Here is an 18,584-nt window from a genome sequence, read left to right as displayed (position 1 = left end):
AAAACATAATTTTATGCAAAGGACAAATTTCGTGTTGTACAGTGTTATTGATGCAAACAAAAAAAAACAACAGGATTTTAGTTTCTTCAATCCGTCAGTCTTTTCACCTTCTGTAGCAAAACACAAAAACAAAGAAATCACTTTCACTAGTCACTCCCCCCCACCCTCAACTGTCGCAACTTCAAAGCGGATTTAGCATGCTTCCATTTCCGCCAGTCTATATGCACAGTTCCTTTACTAACATGCAACCAGACGGTGACCACCAACTCCACGGGTCTTCGACATATCTTCTTCTTGACTGAGTCCAGGAAGTGGTCCTCTTCACCTCTGCTATAGCTCGACCACATCTTCCCTGCTGTTATCGGTGCTCAGGGTAGTGTCGCCAGGTCAGACTTAAAAAAATCAGGAGATTGTTCCTTGGGAAACCAGAAGATCTGCTACAAAATCCGATGATCTAATAGTAGCAGATGAACGACCTTCTCGGGGGCAGCATAGGCGTGCGCACTGGGGGCCAAGGGGATGTCTGCAGATTTTTTCCAGCGAGGAGGAAACAATGTATTTTTATCAGGCGGGTAAACGAGGCATATTACCCCATAATAATGTTGCCCTCTCAGAAAACACCACTTGAGTTTGAAATTATCACGTTCCTACATCCCTATTATAATAATGGATGTAAATTACTGTGACTGAAATCATCTCATACGTCTGAAATACTAAGTACGGCCCCCCCTTGCCCCCCTTCCGGATGCCCATGGTAATGCAGTAATAGTAATAAAATAATAATAATGTCCTAGCACAATTGAGTATCGTTTGGCATAATTTCACAGTTCAAACAGCACTTTTCATGACTGAGTGGAGTTCTCTCCCCTCCATGTTCAAGTAAGATGACCAGGAAATGTGTTTTTTGAGCAGGCCGTTGGAGGTTCCATGGCAATAGTTTATTAAGGAATTCTCCCGAGAAATCAATAGGTCTGGCAACACTAACGTGAGGCGGGCTGAAGGCTCCTTCCCCCTGTCTTTTTCCCCCACCCGCCAGCACGATGAGGTCTGCGCAGGTTTCTTTCCTTGTGGTTCCACTATACTGCCTCTCCTGTCTCCTCTTTCCGCGGGGACCAAAGAGATGTGGGATCCCTATCCGAATGCTTCATAATTCTCACTGCAGGTGTCACACATGAAAACCAAACCACGGTAATTCGTTAACTGAACTCGAGTTGTCTTATCACTAGCTCTTCCCATTGTTGCCAGCTTACTCTGTGCTACCAGCGCAGAACGAGTGCAAGCATTCTTGAAATAATGCAACGCCCATTATCATAAAACTTCGATATTATATGTATAAGTCCAAAATTTCCAGTAAAGTTGTAATCCATTCACTTTTAACATATCTTTCTGGTTTTTAAAACTTGTTTGGCCACAATGATGTTCTTCCTTCATTTTGCACATTTTAAATCGCTCAAGCATCACACTGGATTCAATCGTTCAGGTTTAAAAAAAATACATTCACAGTTCTGGCCCAAAGTTGTATTCATTCAGCTCGCAGCCCAAAGTTGTATTCAATCAGTTCGAGCCCCTCAATCACTTCGACGCCCCACGTTGGGCACAATAAATATTGACACGTAAAATGATGATAACGATCACGATGATGGGAACATCTGAGTTGGATATGAGAGGAATAGGCTGAACGAAGGAAAAAGGATGGAGTCCAGATTGGGTGGCGGTAATCATGATGATAACTTACGCACAATTACTCATGTGGTTCCAAGTTTCAACTTGCGGGCACCATACCCTAACTTCGCCGAATCTGCTCTCGTCAATTATTTCACTAAGGTGACTAGGCATGGAATCATTCCTTATGCGACACCGTCAATTCAAATCTCTCAATAAAAGAAGAAAAACAAATGCAAAAAAGTGGGCAGTGCCAAAGACGTCAACGCGTCATCATTTCTGAAAGGGAACCATCTCTTCGAAGTGCCACCATTAGTTATTCATTTCCCCTTTACTTCAGGATGCGCCTCAATTTACTCTAATTTTTCCCATGTGATATAGTTACCTTTTAGGCCCCCAAAGCTAGCCGGTGGTTGAGCAGGTAGGGACCCTTTCTAATGGAATCTTCGCTAGCTATACATTGTGCCCATCTGTCTGTCAAATTGTGGATGCCCTTCCAGAAAAATCGTTCACATTTTGAGGTGATCCAGTCAGCAAGCCATTGTTCGACATCTTCGTAATAGTTGAAGTGTTGCTGGGAAATTGAGTGAGATCGATAAAAACAAGTGGTAGTCCGAAGGGGCTAAGTCTGGTGAGTATGGCGGGTGGGCCAAGAATTCCCAGCCAAGTGCAGAAATGTGGTCTCTGATGCCTTTCGCTGTGTGTGATGAGGCGTTGTCATGCTGCAAAATCGCTTTTCTGTGTCTTGTCGTCCAATCTGGGCACTTTTCGATCAATGCACGGTTCAAATTGATGAGTTGTTGACGGTAGCGAACGGCATTCACTGTCACCTGGTTTCAGAAGCTCATGGTACACCACACCCTTCTGATCCCACCAAATGCACAGCATTGTCTTCCTTCCGAAGCGATTCGGTTTTGCGGTCGATGTTGAAGGTTGTCCTGGGTCACCCATGAGTTTTTGTGTTTTGGGTTCTCGAAGTAGATCCATTTTTCATCCCCAGTCACTATCGGATGCAAGAAAGACTTACTTTCATGCCGAGAAAGCAACACTTCACACACCGTTTTTCACTTTTCCATTTGTCTGTCGTTCAGATGATGTGGGATACATTTTCCTGCCTTCTGGATCTTTCCCATGGCATGAAGGCTATCAGATATGGTTTGGCGACCAACATTTAACATCTCTGCCAGTTGTTGTTGCGTTTGCATATCGTCTTCATCCAACAGTGCTTGCAATTTGGTGTGTTAGAATTTTTTTGGCTGGCCCAGGCGATCTTTGTCTTTCAAGTCGAAATCACTTTTGAATCGTCGAAACCAACGCACAAACGTGTCTTGCGTTAGGACATTGTCACCGTACGTTTCCAAAATAATATGATGGCTTTCACTCGCGTTTTTCTTTTGATGGAACAAGTAAAGCAGGATGTGCCGCACATGCTCCTTAATTGGTTTGAAGGTCAACATGTTTCCCACACAAAACCAATATCACGATCACTCGCACTCGGTTGCACATCCACTGCATTTTGACAGGTACTGTTCTGGCAACACACTGACGTAACACTTGAGACTGTGCACCAACCCTTGCTTCCAGCGTCATCCAGCGACAAAATTAAGAATTATTAACCATCACACCTGGTAGGCCCCAAAAGCTAGCCTGTGGTTGAGCAGGTAGTGACTCTTTCAAATGGAATCTTCCGTGACACCATCCCAGGAACAGGTGATTGAACATACCCATTTGGCCATAAAACAGGAATAGAAACCTGGCAATGTCACATTGAGTATTTACCAGAAAGAGATTACACACAAATTTGACAACACTGGGCATGCGAGAAAATTATGCTGCAAACACAATTTTCTTTACTGATAATCCAAATAGCATTTATTTAGATCTCTTCATTTATATTTTTTCTTTCAAGGAAAAGTACAAGTTTATAACAATGAGATTCTCAAACTGATAAAAGTAAACTTCACAATCTCAACAATCACTTTATCTTAAAGTTCTTTCACAAATATGACATTTCTTTTCTCGAGGGCTCGAACGGCAAATGATTTAGTAAGTGTACATGGCTGGAAAGCCAGTGGTCTTCGGTTTGATGCTTGTTCGGTGTATGTTATGTGTACACTGGAGATAAAAGAAAAGCAATCCCTGATGTTTGTGAAACTTAACAGACATCAATTTCAAAACGATTCGACTGCCCGAACCCACGACAACTATTTACACATTAAAACCTCGGGTCGAACAAGGCCAATAACTCCGCCACAGCAACCCTAATGCATACATTCAGGTTCAAACCCGGGTACTGAGTTCTGCAAAACCCAAAAAGCAAAATGTACGCACCGTCGCCCAGAAAGATCACAATTGCCAATGAAACAGAATAGTCGTAAATTAGAAAAAAGTAAACAGAGTGACAAACTTCCACCACTACAACATCAATGGCTAAACAATGCTCGGATTCGACCCAAGGACTACGAGATCACACAAAGTCCTACAGAGCACAGCCGCGTTGCACATAACAAAAGAACACAATATTCAACTTGATTGACAATGACATAATAATCCACTTGAAACTAGGAAAGAACATATGAACCTCCAAAAGTATAAGCTTACTCCGCCACCGCAACACCAATGGCTACCAATGCTCGGACTCGATCCAAAGATTATGGGATCGCACAAAGTCCAACAGAGCACAACACCTTTGCGCGGTACTAAACAAACATTTTAATCAAATACCTATTAAACAAAGAAAATTTAGAAAACAAAATACTACTGGCACATAACACAGTTCTCCACTGCAATAACAATGACCAACAGCTCGTGTTGAACCTCATATCGAGGTTAACAAGACCTCATGGAGTGGCCACATTGTGGAGAACGATGTGCACGCGACTAGTAAGTATGAAAATCAACTGCCTATTGCCTAGAATATCACTGCTACTTCATTTATATAGGAGTGCTTGAGCCAGCTTCGTGGCTTTAACCACGCCACCCGAACATTCCCGAGCACTCGTGAAACTAGCCATATGACAAAAGGAAAACATCACATATTCAATATGGTAATTTATGTTAATTACAACAGATGCAGACCAGCCATAAGGGACGTGTCAATTTTTATTATTACGGAAAAATCTAAAGTAAAGTTTACTTGTTACACCAATGTATAATAAATCTGTAACTTTTTTTGAAAATGTAATTACATATTTATTTTGGTGATCTACTCTCGCTATTCACAGAAGGCTGTTAACATTTTACATGCATAAATATCAGGGTACAAACAACATGATACACTAAGTTTTTTCTACAATAGTATACAACAGCATTAGCTACCTTTTCCTTGTCTCAGCCTTCACGTAAATTCAGTTTCCCTGAAATTATTAAATAGAAGGCATTGCTTCTCATGCTCACCTACTTCGAAATATACCATATCATAGATTAATGGACTTCCTGGATTGGGTCAACTGCCAATAGGGGAAGTGGGAGATTGAAAGATATTTTGTATCAATCTGAACTGCCACCTTGTTACTGTAGCTACCAGAGTGCCTCAGGGATAGGATTTTGCGTGGGCTGCAAATCGTTTGCAGGGATGATGCTAGATAGTGTACGGAATTGAGATCTTCTTCGTTCGAACAGGCAAAACTAACAGTATACCCTCGAAGCCCGGCAAAGTACACACACAACTGTAATTTGTCTGTGGTAGTGTGCCCTCAAAATGAATTGTGAAGTGAAAGAGACAGTGAACATGGCCATCATCTACATGTTAAAATGTAGTTTAGTCTATCTTAACAATAGAGTGACATATGAAAATTAAATAAGACGATTTTGGGTTGAAACTGCCAGGACGGATATTTTACATGTATATGTGTACGATTATTGTCACATTAAAATGATATCCTATTGTATACCCTGAAGTTTGGAGACTCGAACGAGCCTGAGCAAGTGAAAGTGGTCCCGTGCAGTGCTCTAGAAGCTTCATCTTCGATCAATATGTAAATATTGAATCAAATCCATAAATTGCCTTCACTCTCTTGAAAAGCGCACTCCCCTATCATTGTTTTGAAAGTTGGGTTGAGTAAGGGGTCAGTAACTTAATTCAATGCTTAGGACAATTCTTTGTATAAATACCAAGAATTCTGTGTTATTTGAGAAGAGGTTATTTTAATCATCTAATGATATCAGCAACTCCCTACTATTGTCACAATCACCTGTTTATTTTGAGCCTAAATAACATCAGAAGAACTAGTCGGAGAGTAATTCCACAAACTATGAGTTTAAGTTTACAAATGTTCATAATACACTGTGTTAATCTGTATCATAGAAAATAAATGGTGACAGTGAGTCGCAGACAACAGATAATTGTTTGCCAGTAACACTGAATTATTATTATTATTTTATACAAAGTGGTGTGTGACAAATATAGAAGATACTTAGAGCGTTCTGCTTATTATTTAAATGACTGATCATTATGGAAGGGAAGGGGTCGTATGTAGTTTGATAGCAGTAGAATAATAGTATTGATGTGAAGTTATAGTATATTATGTATAGAGTGGTTACAAAGTGGGAATACTCCCCCCTCCTCTTTATTTTCGACACTACGATGGTTATGGTTGAATGCTTCTTATGGACACGCACCTTATAGCTTAAGAGTCCAGCACATCAGTGTGAAGACAGTCATTTTCATAACAGCCAAATTCTGCACCACGTTTTTGCTTAAATTAGTGCAAGATCACGTATGTGAAGTCATCTTCCACAGCTGCTCGTAACTCTTGCGTTGTGAAATAACAGTAATTTCTGACTCTGTAATTGATAATGAACCTCCAGAGGTGAGGTTGGGACTTCTTGGGTAGCCAGACTAAGGAAGCTGGGTAATCTTCAGAGCCTCATTCAATCCACCACCCGGGAAGGTTTTATCTACGAAAATGACCATCTCCATGCCAATGATCCAGACTCTTAAACCATAAGGTATGTCTCCATCTCAAGCATTCAATCATAACCATTGTAGTGACAACAATATTAAAGGGTTATGCTCACCTTGTGACTGTAGTATTTGCCCAGTGGAAAGAAGGTTGAGGTAGAATCAAGAACGCTTGATCCCTAACGAGCATGGTGACCAACTGTGGTAAACAGAGGTGAGGGTAGCAGATTCATAATTGGGTGCAAGCTAATTTGATTAGGATTGCAGGCAAAGGAGCTTCTCTCTTCTATGGAATATTATTTTTATTCATTTCTTATTTTGCTAGCATAGTTCGGTGTGATTTTCTCTTTTCCTTAAATTGTATCTAGTACCCAGGAGTAGTATGATTTTACTCTTGATGATTTTGTTTTGTAACTGCTATATTATTCCAATGCAATTACTCTTCCTTGAATGTTCCACTTCAGATTATCTATTAACTCCTAGGATATCATTAAAACGTGACAAACCTAGAAACACAAGGCATTTTGATTATCTGATTTTGTTTTCTGCATGCACAGCTACATCATATTGAACATTTTCATTTAAAGCATGAGTATGAGAAAAGAATCTTCCCTTGATCTAACTACTACTTTGAGTTATATTTTGACTATCTGTAAGCAGCCTGGATAACCTTTGTAGTTCAAGCTATATACCAGTGTGAATATTAATCTGCTGTATTTTAGTCTTGTTTTGTGGTAAGCTTCCCAGATAGCATAGTTATTCTCGAGGGGATCCCAGATTTTTGATTTCCAGTATTTCATTAGTTTTTGTCCCATGTGAAGCTATAGGTTCAGTTACAATTAGGCTTTATGCATACAATGAATTTATATATTCCAACTTCTCACTTTTTGTACTGTTGGCTATAAATTCTGCATGGCCAGTCTATGTGGCAGAGGAGTCGGTGTCATCTGCTGGAAAGTCTGAGGTCCCAGGTTCGAACCCTGGTCAAGGTGTGGGTGTGTCATTATGTTTCTCCCATCATCCATTTCATCTTTTCATCATTCATCCTCATCATTGCCATTAACCTAAGAAGTAGAAACGTGATGTATAATAACGAAACCAAATAAAGCCTGCATATTGAATTGTCTTAAAAATAAGTTTCGAGCATATACTGTTATCCCATGGAGTCTTTGTACGTGTTCAGGAACAGAATTGTTTTAATATTCTGCACAAGAATACACAAAAGTATTTTTTTTTTTACAGTTAAGAGACTGTAACCTTAACAGTATATATGGCAGTACTCTGTTCAGTGCTCTTACTGCAGTTTTTTGTCTATCGATTAAGAAAAACTGAAGCCAGTAGAATTATTTTTCCTTTTCTTCCTTTTTAAGTGTACCCTGCATGGGGAACAATACATCATGTTTTCTACCACTCAGAAGACCATGTTGTGTATCAACTGCTTTCGTGACACCCCTGTTGAAGCTAGACTCCACTGTGTTGATATCGACACTGCATACACTCAAGGCTGTAAGAAACTCGACAGGGCTGTTATGGTAGGTAATATGTGGGACCTCAAACTCAAAGACATCCCAACAAAGGGTTATGTTTTTGTTGTTCAGCTTGCCATATTATTGGGAAACACACACACAAGAGAAATTTTTCAATGCAAGAAAAGGCACTTGTTTAGTAATTATCTATATTGTTTAAGAAATCACTGTTGCATGGTCACATTTTGTTGTTGTTTGTTTTGTCAGTTTAACATTATTTTACCGCTCAATTAAATTCAATGTGAGAGTATGATGAATTGATTCGAACCCAGACCTCTACTTGTCTATGCTTAGACAAGGGAATCTTTGTAATTGCTGAAAAGTATTCAGTTCTGTGGTTTAATTCTAATGGCGCCACATGGAAATTGGTGAAAATCTACTGCATTGTTGGGGCTCCCCAATAGCATAGTGGCTAATGCTGTCACCTTGTAATCAATTGTTCCCGAGTTCGATTTCCATTGAGAATGTACATTTCAGAGATTAAAATTCCAATTCCATATTAAACTGTATGTCCAGTCCAGATCAACCTAAAGTTGACTTAAAGTCTTTTGTGTAATGCATTGTTTTGATCATTTGTAATAATTGTCCTCATTTCACAGTCCTCTTTCATCTCTGTTGTTTGCATGTTCTTGTTTTTGCTGGTTTTTAATGGTGTTTTTAACATGTTTCCAACTGTTGAGTTTGTGTATGTTTATGTGTGTGCTTGTGTTTGTTTATTTAATAAATTACAAGAATTTCTGCATGTTTATTAATTTTCTTAGTTTTTCTACATTTTTGTCAGAAACATCATTGTTGTTTAAAACTATTCTACTATTAACCATATACAGTAGAACCCTGATGTTACACAGAGTGGTGTGTAAGTGTGGAAACCCCATTTAAAATAAATGTGGACAGCAAAATCAAACATCATTGTACATGATATAGGAAAGGCCAAAAATGTGTTACAGTATGCTATCGAGATAGCAGCAGATACCTTGGAGTCAACTTCAATTTTTTTTAAAATTAAAGTAAATGGGAATTACCCTAATGGGTTACATTTTCACGAGAACAATAGTGATACCTGCATGGTAAATTCTGATGTAACTTAACTTTTTTTTTGTTTTTATCCCAAAGGTTTTTGTTACAGGTTGCTTCATAATCAATGATGTTAAGTGTACTTATCTCTGAAAATTCCTTAGTCAACTTTGTATCTGTTTGAGTGACCTACGTTGGAATCTTTTGCAATAGCATTACACTACCAGAACAATCTTCATTGGTTTCTTCTTAGTTTAATGTAATCCTCAATCATGTTGTGTACAATGAAAAAAATTGAGGTTCAAGCAGGCTACATTAAGATTAATCATACAATCATGATTGTCTTTGTAATTTTCATTTTAAAAAATGAGGTTGATTCTAAGATAATTGCCATGTTTGTAACACATTTTCTCCCTTTTACTATATTATGTATGTATTGAGATTGATTCATGTTTTCCTATCCATATTTATTTAGAAGGTGTTTCCACACTTATGGATCCCCTGTACATCCAGCCTTTATGGTCCCAATAGAGCATAATGTCATAAAATGGTTCCCCCTTTTTCCTTCATCTTGGTTCCCTGAAAAACGTAAAATCAGGGTTTCGTCATATCAACATGCATGAAGGGCAAATACAGAGCAACATTAACTTGGTAATGTGCAATGTAAGAAATAATACTTTTGAAAAGTTATGGTTGAAAATTTGTTTCATTTTTCATATATGGTTTCTTCTTTTTTTTCATTTGTAGAGTGTACTACACAATTTCTACAGGCTCTTGTAAATATATATATAATTGTACTGATTGTTTAATTTTCACATTTTTAAAAACATTCATGACCTAGTGAGAATAATTCAACTTAAACTTTGTGAGAAAATTCAACTTAAGGGGATATGGATTGGGATAATAAAAATTCTGCAATAAAGATGTAGTGGAATCTTTCCATTTTAATGAGAGGTTGAATTTTAAAAATACGTAACTTCATTTTTCTTTTTTCATAATTTTTAATTTTATTTTATGTGAGAAAAAGCCATCATCGTGCAAATCAAATAATCCCCAATAATGTATAATCTGAGGCCAAAAAAAACTAGTTTTCTCCTAATAAGTTCTCAGATTGTTTAATTTTTTTTAAGTACTGAGCAATGTAAGTATAATATTCATAAATAATCATAAAAATAATAATATTGTATATCCCATTTTTTACATAAATTTGGCTTCTTAAATTAATACAGTGAAACCCCAATTTTATGTTCCCGGATTTTACATTTTCCCGCATTATACATTCAATCTTCATGCTCCCAACATAGCAAAATGTTATAAAATTTACCTCGATTTTACATTTTCCCACAATTTAAGTTCTTCCAGCTTGGTTTCCTGAAAAACACAAAATCGAGGTTCCACTGTAAAATCACAATAATTGCTTTTTTACCATTTAGTCCAGCAGAAAGACAGGTTTCAGTACACATACATAGCAGGCCCGTAGCCAGAATTGGTCTCCAGGTACAAATACATAAGCTCCCCTCTGGAAGAAATTTCTAAAGTGCAGAACTGGGATTCCCAAACTTTTTCGTTTCACGGCACCTTTAGTATTCATGATTTTTCTGCTGTGCCCAAGTCAAAATGTAGACCTATCTAACACTTGCACTGCTCAGTTAGTGTGGTTAGGTTGCCTGCCTTACATTAAAAAAAATAAACACGTTTCAAATTCAGAAACATCTTATGTGTAAAAAGTATTAAATAAGCACATATGTAGAAAAATCATATCATTTCTGTGAAAATATTGAAACATTTCGCTGCTCTCCTGCAAAGTAGCTACAGATCTCCAGGCGCACACTTTGGGAACCACAGGCCTAGAATCTTCTAAATACTTGCTCCTACTTAGACTACGGCTCATAAACAAGATTGAACGAATATAATAGCAGCTGTTCATGTTCTGTGAATCTATCTTTCATCTAGTTGTGAGCCAAATAATATCTGCTGTCTAAATTTTCACTCTTCACCTCAAAACAAATTAGAATACAAAATAGTTTTACCTAATGTCAAGGGAGCTGGCGACAGTGTCAGGGGCTCAGCCCCCCCCCCCCCACCCCCTGGCTCCTGCCTGGCTACGGGCCTGATACGTACAGAGGTACTCCCAAAGTAAATGTTGCTCATTGTTCTTCATGAGGCTTTGATAATATATTATCAATGGAATTGTAAATATGAAATATCCAAGCTGAAATTTTGATTATTGTTGATGTGATGCTTATCAAATTTCCCAATGGGAGCAACCATTGGAAATGTGTAGTTTTGCCACTACAGTAATTTTAAATGTGAATTTCTTCATAGTTTCTAGGCTGAGGATAAGGAGATGAATCACGTACACACCTCTCAATTTGTTATTTACCTTACAGGATGCTTGATTATGCTTCAGAAGCATGCTTTGAAATGTTATTCCATACAGAAACACATGTACAGTAGACCTACTCTTAGTCGTGTACTTTTATTTCAGTCCGTTTGTGACCTTCAAAATTCTGTCAGGGAAGGAATGATGATGTTCAAAAATCTCTTGGATGAACTAAGAAGAAATATGGATAGTGAGAAGAATACTATTAATTCTTTCTGCCAAGGGATGCAGGAAGCTATTGCAAAAACTCATGCAAATATGATTATGGAGGTACAGAGGTAAGTTACTTTCAAAACCTTTTTATCTTACTACATAGATAAAGTAGCACATATTTTTAACTCTTAAGCTTTATCGAGTGTGACACTCCATGTAAACAGGATCTATTAATTGCTTCATTTAAATTGTGATTTGATTATGAACTATTCTGTTGAATACAAAAAATCAGAAAAAATCTTTTTTTTCAACTAGATTGGATTCCTAGTCCATTATACATGATTACAAAAATTAAATGGGTGCAACAGAAAGAGTGTAGTTATCATTAATCAGCACTGTTAGGTCAAATAAGATTTTGCAGAAAATTAATGTATATCTTTTACTTGGGTTGGGGTGTTTTCTCATATATTAAATGAAGGCCTCGGGTGAGTGACGGTTTGGTCATTTCTGAGTTCATTAAGAAAAATTGTTATTAGAAGCTATACTGTAGATAAATTGTTTTTGTGTCGTGTTTACCAATTTCAGAAGGCTTCACTGAATCCAATGCAAATTGTTCGACATTGCAATTTCACCCAAATTGAAGGATGGCACATTTTACTTTGTAACTAAAAAATGACCAAACTGTTATGCTACCTACAATGTTTTGCACACGAGCCCTTCAAATATGCTGTGGTTGCTGTTTCATATTCATTCTAGTTTATTTTGTCACTTTTCTACCTCTAAATTAACTGAATGATTAATATAATTAATGGTGATTAGATTTTATAGATGGAAGAATAAACCTGAGATATGAATTGATCCTTATGTTGTATAATTATAAATGCTACATTATGTCTGATCATTCCAAAAATGTCAGAAGCACTATATACTATTATAGACCAGTTAGTAAAGGGACCACATGATATCGAGGTTCAGTTCCCATTGTGGGAAATCTCAAGAAGGATTTTTCCCTTTGAAGAGTTGACCATAGATTGGTGCTGCTCTCACACCAGTTCTGCTGTGGAGGAAATTTGGAATGCATACTTTTTTTCTTGGTGTCAGAAGCAGTAAAAATGTTAGAACTCTTTAGGAGATAATACTTAGCGCCATGAAGCCTCTATATGCAATATTCTTAATTTTCTATCCTTTGCAGGCAATTTGAAACAAAAGAGAAGCTTTTCCGAAATCAGCTTGTCAATTTGGGTACTATCCTTCCAATACTTCAAATGCACCTTCTGATGTGTACAACATTTTCTACATCAGCCAATAAATATGAGTTCCTTGATATAGCATATCCAATGATAGATCGATTGGCAGCTCTCGTTCATTTAAGTCATCCCGTTAGGTAAGTATTTCCCATTAAATCATCATTGTGCATGGATGTAACTCCTCGACAAACAACTTTTGCATACAATTTTATGATGGAGCTAGAGGTTGGGTATGATAGTGAATGCATTGTATATTGTATTTTGGTTAACCGTTTTTAATGTTTGCATATGTAATGTCTTTTTCAAGAGTTTTAGATCTCTTTCTGTTTGGCTTGATATGTCTGTTATGTGTCTTCTGTGTACCTCTCAGGCTTATTACCATGGATTTTATTCCTAGGAGCACCAGATACACATTTTACTTTAATTCAACAATGTCGGACACTTCTTATGTAGTCATTTATGTATTAAGTCAAAATTCTGAGTGTTTTACCTTCAACAACCTTCAACCTTATGTGTTATGTATGGTTTTTAACAAGAATGTTGCCAGCACGTAACATGTCATATGATTTTTGTTATTTGTGTAAGAGAAAAAGCTTGGAGACTGTTGAACTATTTTGCAAGTGAAAATTTTCATCAGATTTGTTTAAAATTTTGTTTTGTAATTTACCAAAACATTTTCTTCTTTTCATGTATTATTTGTTGTATTTATAAAGCTTTATGTAGTCTTTAAGTTCATATGTCTGCTGTATGAAGGTGCTATGTCTTATGTGAAGGATTCTATTATCTGGATTTAATGAATTTTTGAAAGACCATTCAAGTTGTTGAGAATTTTATGCTTTTCACAAAAATTTGAAAATTTATAGAAGAAATTTCTCTCCTGCTTGAGTGGACACCCTGATGTTTTTTTGTTCCATTTTATTGATGATGTATTTCATGTTATGTTTTCTTAGCTACTGATACAGGCCAATTTATGTTACAGACCAAGTCAAACTAGTCACGTAAAAACAAATTTCCGTTCAGAATTTGCTCACGCCTTGGAACCATGGGTGGCACTTAAGCAAACACAGGATATGAGTGTTGGAACAACCACAGATAAACTTTACGAGCCCTCTCACGCTGCAGGTGGCAGTGCAACGTACTTTCATCCTCCTTCAAGAAGGCAGCAAACTGCACTTAGAGCAAAAGCACTTGAAGGAGAAGGACCATTTTCAAACCACTGTAGAAGCTTTGACTCGCAACTAAAGGTAATTGTTTTTGTCTGTTGGCTGAATTCAAAAGGGGAATTAATTGTTTAGATAAAGTATCCTTGTCATATATTCTTTACCGGTGTAAAACCAGGTTCATAAAATCAATTGCATACCCTTGATAGTGATTAGGGGTACCATGTCTAAAGAACATGTCATGTGGGAAAATGAATTCTCTATTTCTCCACGGGGAACGCCAAGGTCATGTTATGTTTTGCGATTCATATTCTAGTATCTCTGAGTGATAATAATATCTCACGGTGCAGTAAGCACATGTCCACATTATCTCAAGAAAATTCTGAGTTTGTTTGCCAAACATTTTCATCCGATGAGAAGTTCCAAAAAATTAGGAGAACAAATCCTATCTAAAATACAAAATTTCAGGTTGCTAACATTTTTTACTACAATATTATGAACCTGATTTAAAATCTGAATTACTAGGAATTACACCAAAGAAGAGACTGAAGAAAGTTGCCATTCATGATGATAACAGTGTTCGTACATGACGTGTGAAGTAGGGGTGGCCAAATCCGGATTTTTTTTTCTACAGAGTATATGATCGTAATACGAGGAAGACAAAACTTTGTTAATAAATTCTACCTAAAAAATGGAAAAAAAATTAACCTCTCTCTCCTAAATTCAGATTTGCCTCCGAAATCCAGGTAGTAAAATTTCCGAATCGAGATTTTAAATTTTACGTAATCCTGATATTTTCGGCCATCCCTAGTGTGAAGGTAAGGTGTGCAAAGAAAAGGGTTCTGTCTGATTTGAACTGCAGAAGCCAAAAAATTAAAAGGAGAAATACAATGAAGGAAATACAATGGATCAAGAGTTACTCTTTTTCCAGTTTTTTTTTCCAGCAGTAACCGTGGGTAAATTTATGCTTTTGCTTACTTATAATTTTTTTATGCACCATTACATTTATGTATTCTATGTAAATTGTGTTGCGATGCTCTTCAATATGATTTCCTCTTTCAAACAAGTGTGTTGAATGCTTTACATTGCTGGAAATAGCAGACACTCTGAGAAGTTTCATCTTGATGACGTCACAGAAACCCTGCTGGGGTTGTAAACATGAGGACTGAAAGAAAAGGTCTCCTACAGGAGCGGGAAAATCTAGCTGGATTCGCAGAATTCTGCGATAAACTGAGCCACCTGACACCATTTCATTCAACAGGAAACACAACGGGATGGTTGGACACGGGAGGTAGAACTGGGCTGTCCTTTCGATGCGCAAAACTTAGCGAATCTCTTGCGTATTTCGAGCTGTTTCATGGTGCCACTTGACTAATTTCACACAAATATATGAACATTCTGACTTAATTTTTACTTCTCCTCTAAAATATTTAAAATGCAATATTTTTATTAATTTGCTTTGTAATCGCTGTATCTCCAGATGACCAGATGCCTTGCCTTGCCTTGCCTCGATATAAAATATACCAATATACAAGGTGTCCGAGAAGTCCACGTAGTCCTTGATTCTATTACATAGTACACTAACCATTCATCAGGACTGTAACTAGGTCCGCTCACTTCAGGCATGATGCAATGAATGACATACAAATTCGAGTGACCTTCAGAGCAGGGATTCCAACCACGAAAACAAAGTCATTCCCAATCAACCGAATACCAGCCAATTTTCAACACGTTCATAACAGGATACATGCAAGTAGGGGTGCAGGGACTTCTCAGACACCCTGTAGATATCACATATTTTTTCAATTAGATACAAAATTGCAAATATTCCAGGAGTACATGAAGAGAGGTAATCTATTCAAATCAAGTCACTGTTCATTTACTGTGCAGTTCTTTGCTTGCGATCCATTTCATGTACGTACAGCCAAATACACCAAGTGCCACCCCTAAATGTATTGATTTGATTCTCTTTCTTATTGTATGGTATATTTACTGTAATGTATGATAACGTGTGACTTTATTTTCCTGTGCAGGAACTGACTCAACAGTTAGAAAATTTAAAGGAACAGATGCAGGAGCTGCAGAAGGAGATCATGGTGAGAAGATCGGTGCCTCTGCAAGGTCGGATGGAACACATTGCGAGAGATTGCTCCTCCCTAGAGGAACAGTTAGAGCGACATCAAGTAGAACTGGAACGATTAAAAGATGTGTTTGAGGCAATATGGGAAGAACAGCTGTGCCGCATTCATGTGGAGCAGGAAATTTTTCACTCTCAGGTAATCCCTGTGCGTATTAGTCCCAAGATCTAAGATTATTCTGTTGATAAATCTGTGAATAAAAGGAATAAAATGTTGCCTCAGTAGCTGTGTGTGACCGAGTGCTGGACTCAGAATCTCCGCACCAGCAGTCCCAGGTTCATGCTCTGGCATGGGCATGGGTATTCTTTGTGAGTGTCCTTGCACCAGTCTCATCTAATCACCATTCATGACTGTGATTAGCTGAAAGTGGCGCACAATTAACACTAAATGAAAAAATAAAAACATACAAAAGTAATATATGTAAGCACGAGCAGATATTTTTTGAAAAAAGCCTCATTGCCATACTAACAACCAACCTTTGTAATTTTATTCAGTATTTGATATAAACTGCACCTTTTTTTTAATGTATGGGAAGTATTTCACAAACTTCTCATTTATGTCAGACATCGAAAGAAGAAATTGGTTCAATGAATGACATCCATTCAGCCATCTTGGCTCTGATTCAACAAGAAATATAGTTCCTTGTACTGGCTTCTTCCTTCAATTCCATTGGATCTTTTGATATGAACAAGAGCCTATTTGGTAGCCGATTCAGTGGGGATAGGAATTTACTTTTGCTGTAGTTCCCAGGTTCAGATCCCAGCTTGGCTGTTCTTTGTATGTCTTCATCAATTTCATCATATCATCACTCAACCTCATTGTCGCAATTAGTGATTTACTGTGCACTAAATTGTGGCACAAAAATGGTTTTATTGAAAGAAAATACTGTCTCTTTTTAGTTCTGTGATTCTGACATGACACAAATCTGCGAATATTTCAAATTTAACTCCTAAAATAACAATATACATTTTAAGACTCGCTCACTTTCGACGTGGCCTATGACCACGTCTCGTACGCTCGCCGACGTGGTTCGCTTATTTGAAAAGTTTGGAAAGTAGCGTTACATGTGTACGGGCTCTAATATTGTACAAATATTCAAAATATTATTGTCTATTTTCTTAATAATAAATTGTGTAAGTAATATCCGTTTCGAAATAGTTAAGTAGATGTTTTATACATATGAATTCAATAGCGACTATAAATTGGAAGAGCAACATTTACTTCTGTTGACATTTTTAATGTAATTGAAAAATAATTGTTTTCCGTCATTCCCCTCAAATTCCTACCTCTACTCTGTAATAAATTCTGACACTCATATTTTTAAATTTTATAAAGTCTAGCTTAATTCACTTTCAGTAGTTTTCGGGGTGAAAATAAACTTTCTTTAAGTTCCCTAGCAACGTCCGTTTTCATGGACAACAACAAGCACGGCAAGCTGTTAATAAGTGTTTGTTGTTATGCATCTAAATATTTTGTTAAAACAAGCATGGTGTAGATACGTATTTTCGCATTGAGTATACAAGTATATACCTAATTGTATCTGGTGTGAAACTCCTTATTATGTAGATGTCACACTTGTTTCAGGCACCTTTTCAAAACTATGAGTTCATTCATCTGTGTGCTATTGATCTGTGAGAAATATAATGTATCTCGACTATTAAGAATTGAAGGAAACAATGTTTGCTGCAAGAAATGACAGTGGAAACGGTTCATAAGGACGTGAAGAAAGGGCATTTTCACCCTTAAGGAAGGGCCGATTGAGTGATTTTTTAATTTTCTCTCCCTTTTGGGACGATTTCATGGGGGGTCGTAATCGGGCATTTTTTGCCTCCGGGGCTTCCTTCATGGAGAACATTTATGTCAATAGGATTGGGGCTTTATATATATTGGATAACTATTTTGAGTAATTTTTTAAAGTTTCTCAAATATAATTGTCTCAAGTGGTGTGGTTTAACTGTGGTCATAGTCTTATCTGCATTAGATCTCAAGAAAGGAAATGCAATCATTGATTTACACCATGACTTTTCCTTATTATAGATGAATGATATATTGGCCCTAAAAGCAGAAATTAAGCACCTCAGTATTATTGCTCATCAGTTAGAACCATACGTAAAATCTTTAGCACTTGTGGAGCGAATGGCTCCAAACGTGTCTGCTGAAGGTGGTGCACCAGGTGTAGAGCCTCACATACAAGCACTTATTGAACATATCAACATGCTCCAACTGGATGCACAGCAAGCAAGGTGAGTAAATGTTATTAATTTATCAAAATTTATTTACACAAAATGCTTATGTTATGGGATATTTGTCCGATAGTAGTTTTCAAATATTATCTTTTTTGGTATATTTTTCGTGACATACCCTGTAGTTATTTCTGCGCATAATGTCCTTCTGCTAA

General features: G+C 37.2%; 1 protein-coding gene across 4 annotated transcripts in view; it reads left to right on the top strand.

Annotated features, from left to right (window-relative positions):
- Nucleotides 1-18,584, top strand: part of LOC145998809 (RING finger protein 207-like) — a 58,748-nt gene that overhangs the window by 26,164 nt on the left and 14,000 nt on the right. For 3 of the 4 annotated variants that reach the window (XM_083135444.1, XM_083135442.1, XM_083135441.1), the window contains 6 exons: nucleotides 7,936-8,097; nucleotides 11,594-11,766; nucleotides 12,834-13,025; nucleotides 13,868-14,132; nucleotides 16,082-16,324; nucleotides 18,224-18,429. In XM_083135444.1, the coding sequence (XP_082991570.1) occupies nucleotides 7,936-8,097; nucleotides 11,594-11,766; nucleotides 12,834-13,025; nucleotides 13,868-14,132; nucleotides 16,082-16,324; nucleotides 18,224-18,429 (1,241 nt within the window). The remainder of the gene's footprint in view (nucleotides 1-7,935; nucleotides 8,098-11,593; nucleotides 11,767-12,833; nucleotides 13,026-13,867; nucleotides 14,133-16,081; nucleotides 16,325-18,223; nucleotides 18,430-18,584) is intronic. The other variant, XM_083135443.1, reaches the window with a different exon arrangement.

Source organism: Lepisma saccharinum, chromosome 14 (genome assembly GCF_977018435.1).
Source record: "Lepisma saccharinum chromosome 14, izLepSacc3.1, whole genome shotgun sequence".
Classification (NCBI taxonomy): domain Eukaryota; kingdom Metazoa; phylum Arthropoda; class Insecta; order Zygentoma; family Lepismatidae; genus Lepisma; species Lepisma saccharinum.
The sequence above is the reverse complement of the archived record's forward strand: the minus strand, read 5'-3'. Positions and strand labels throughout refer to the sequence as shown.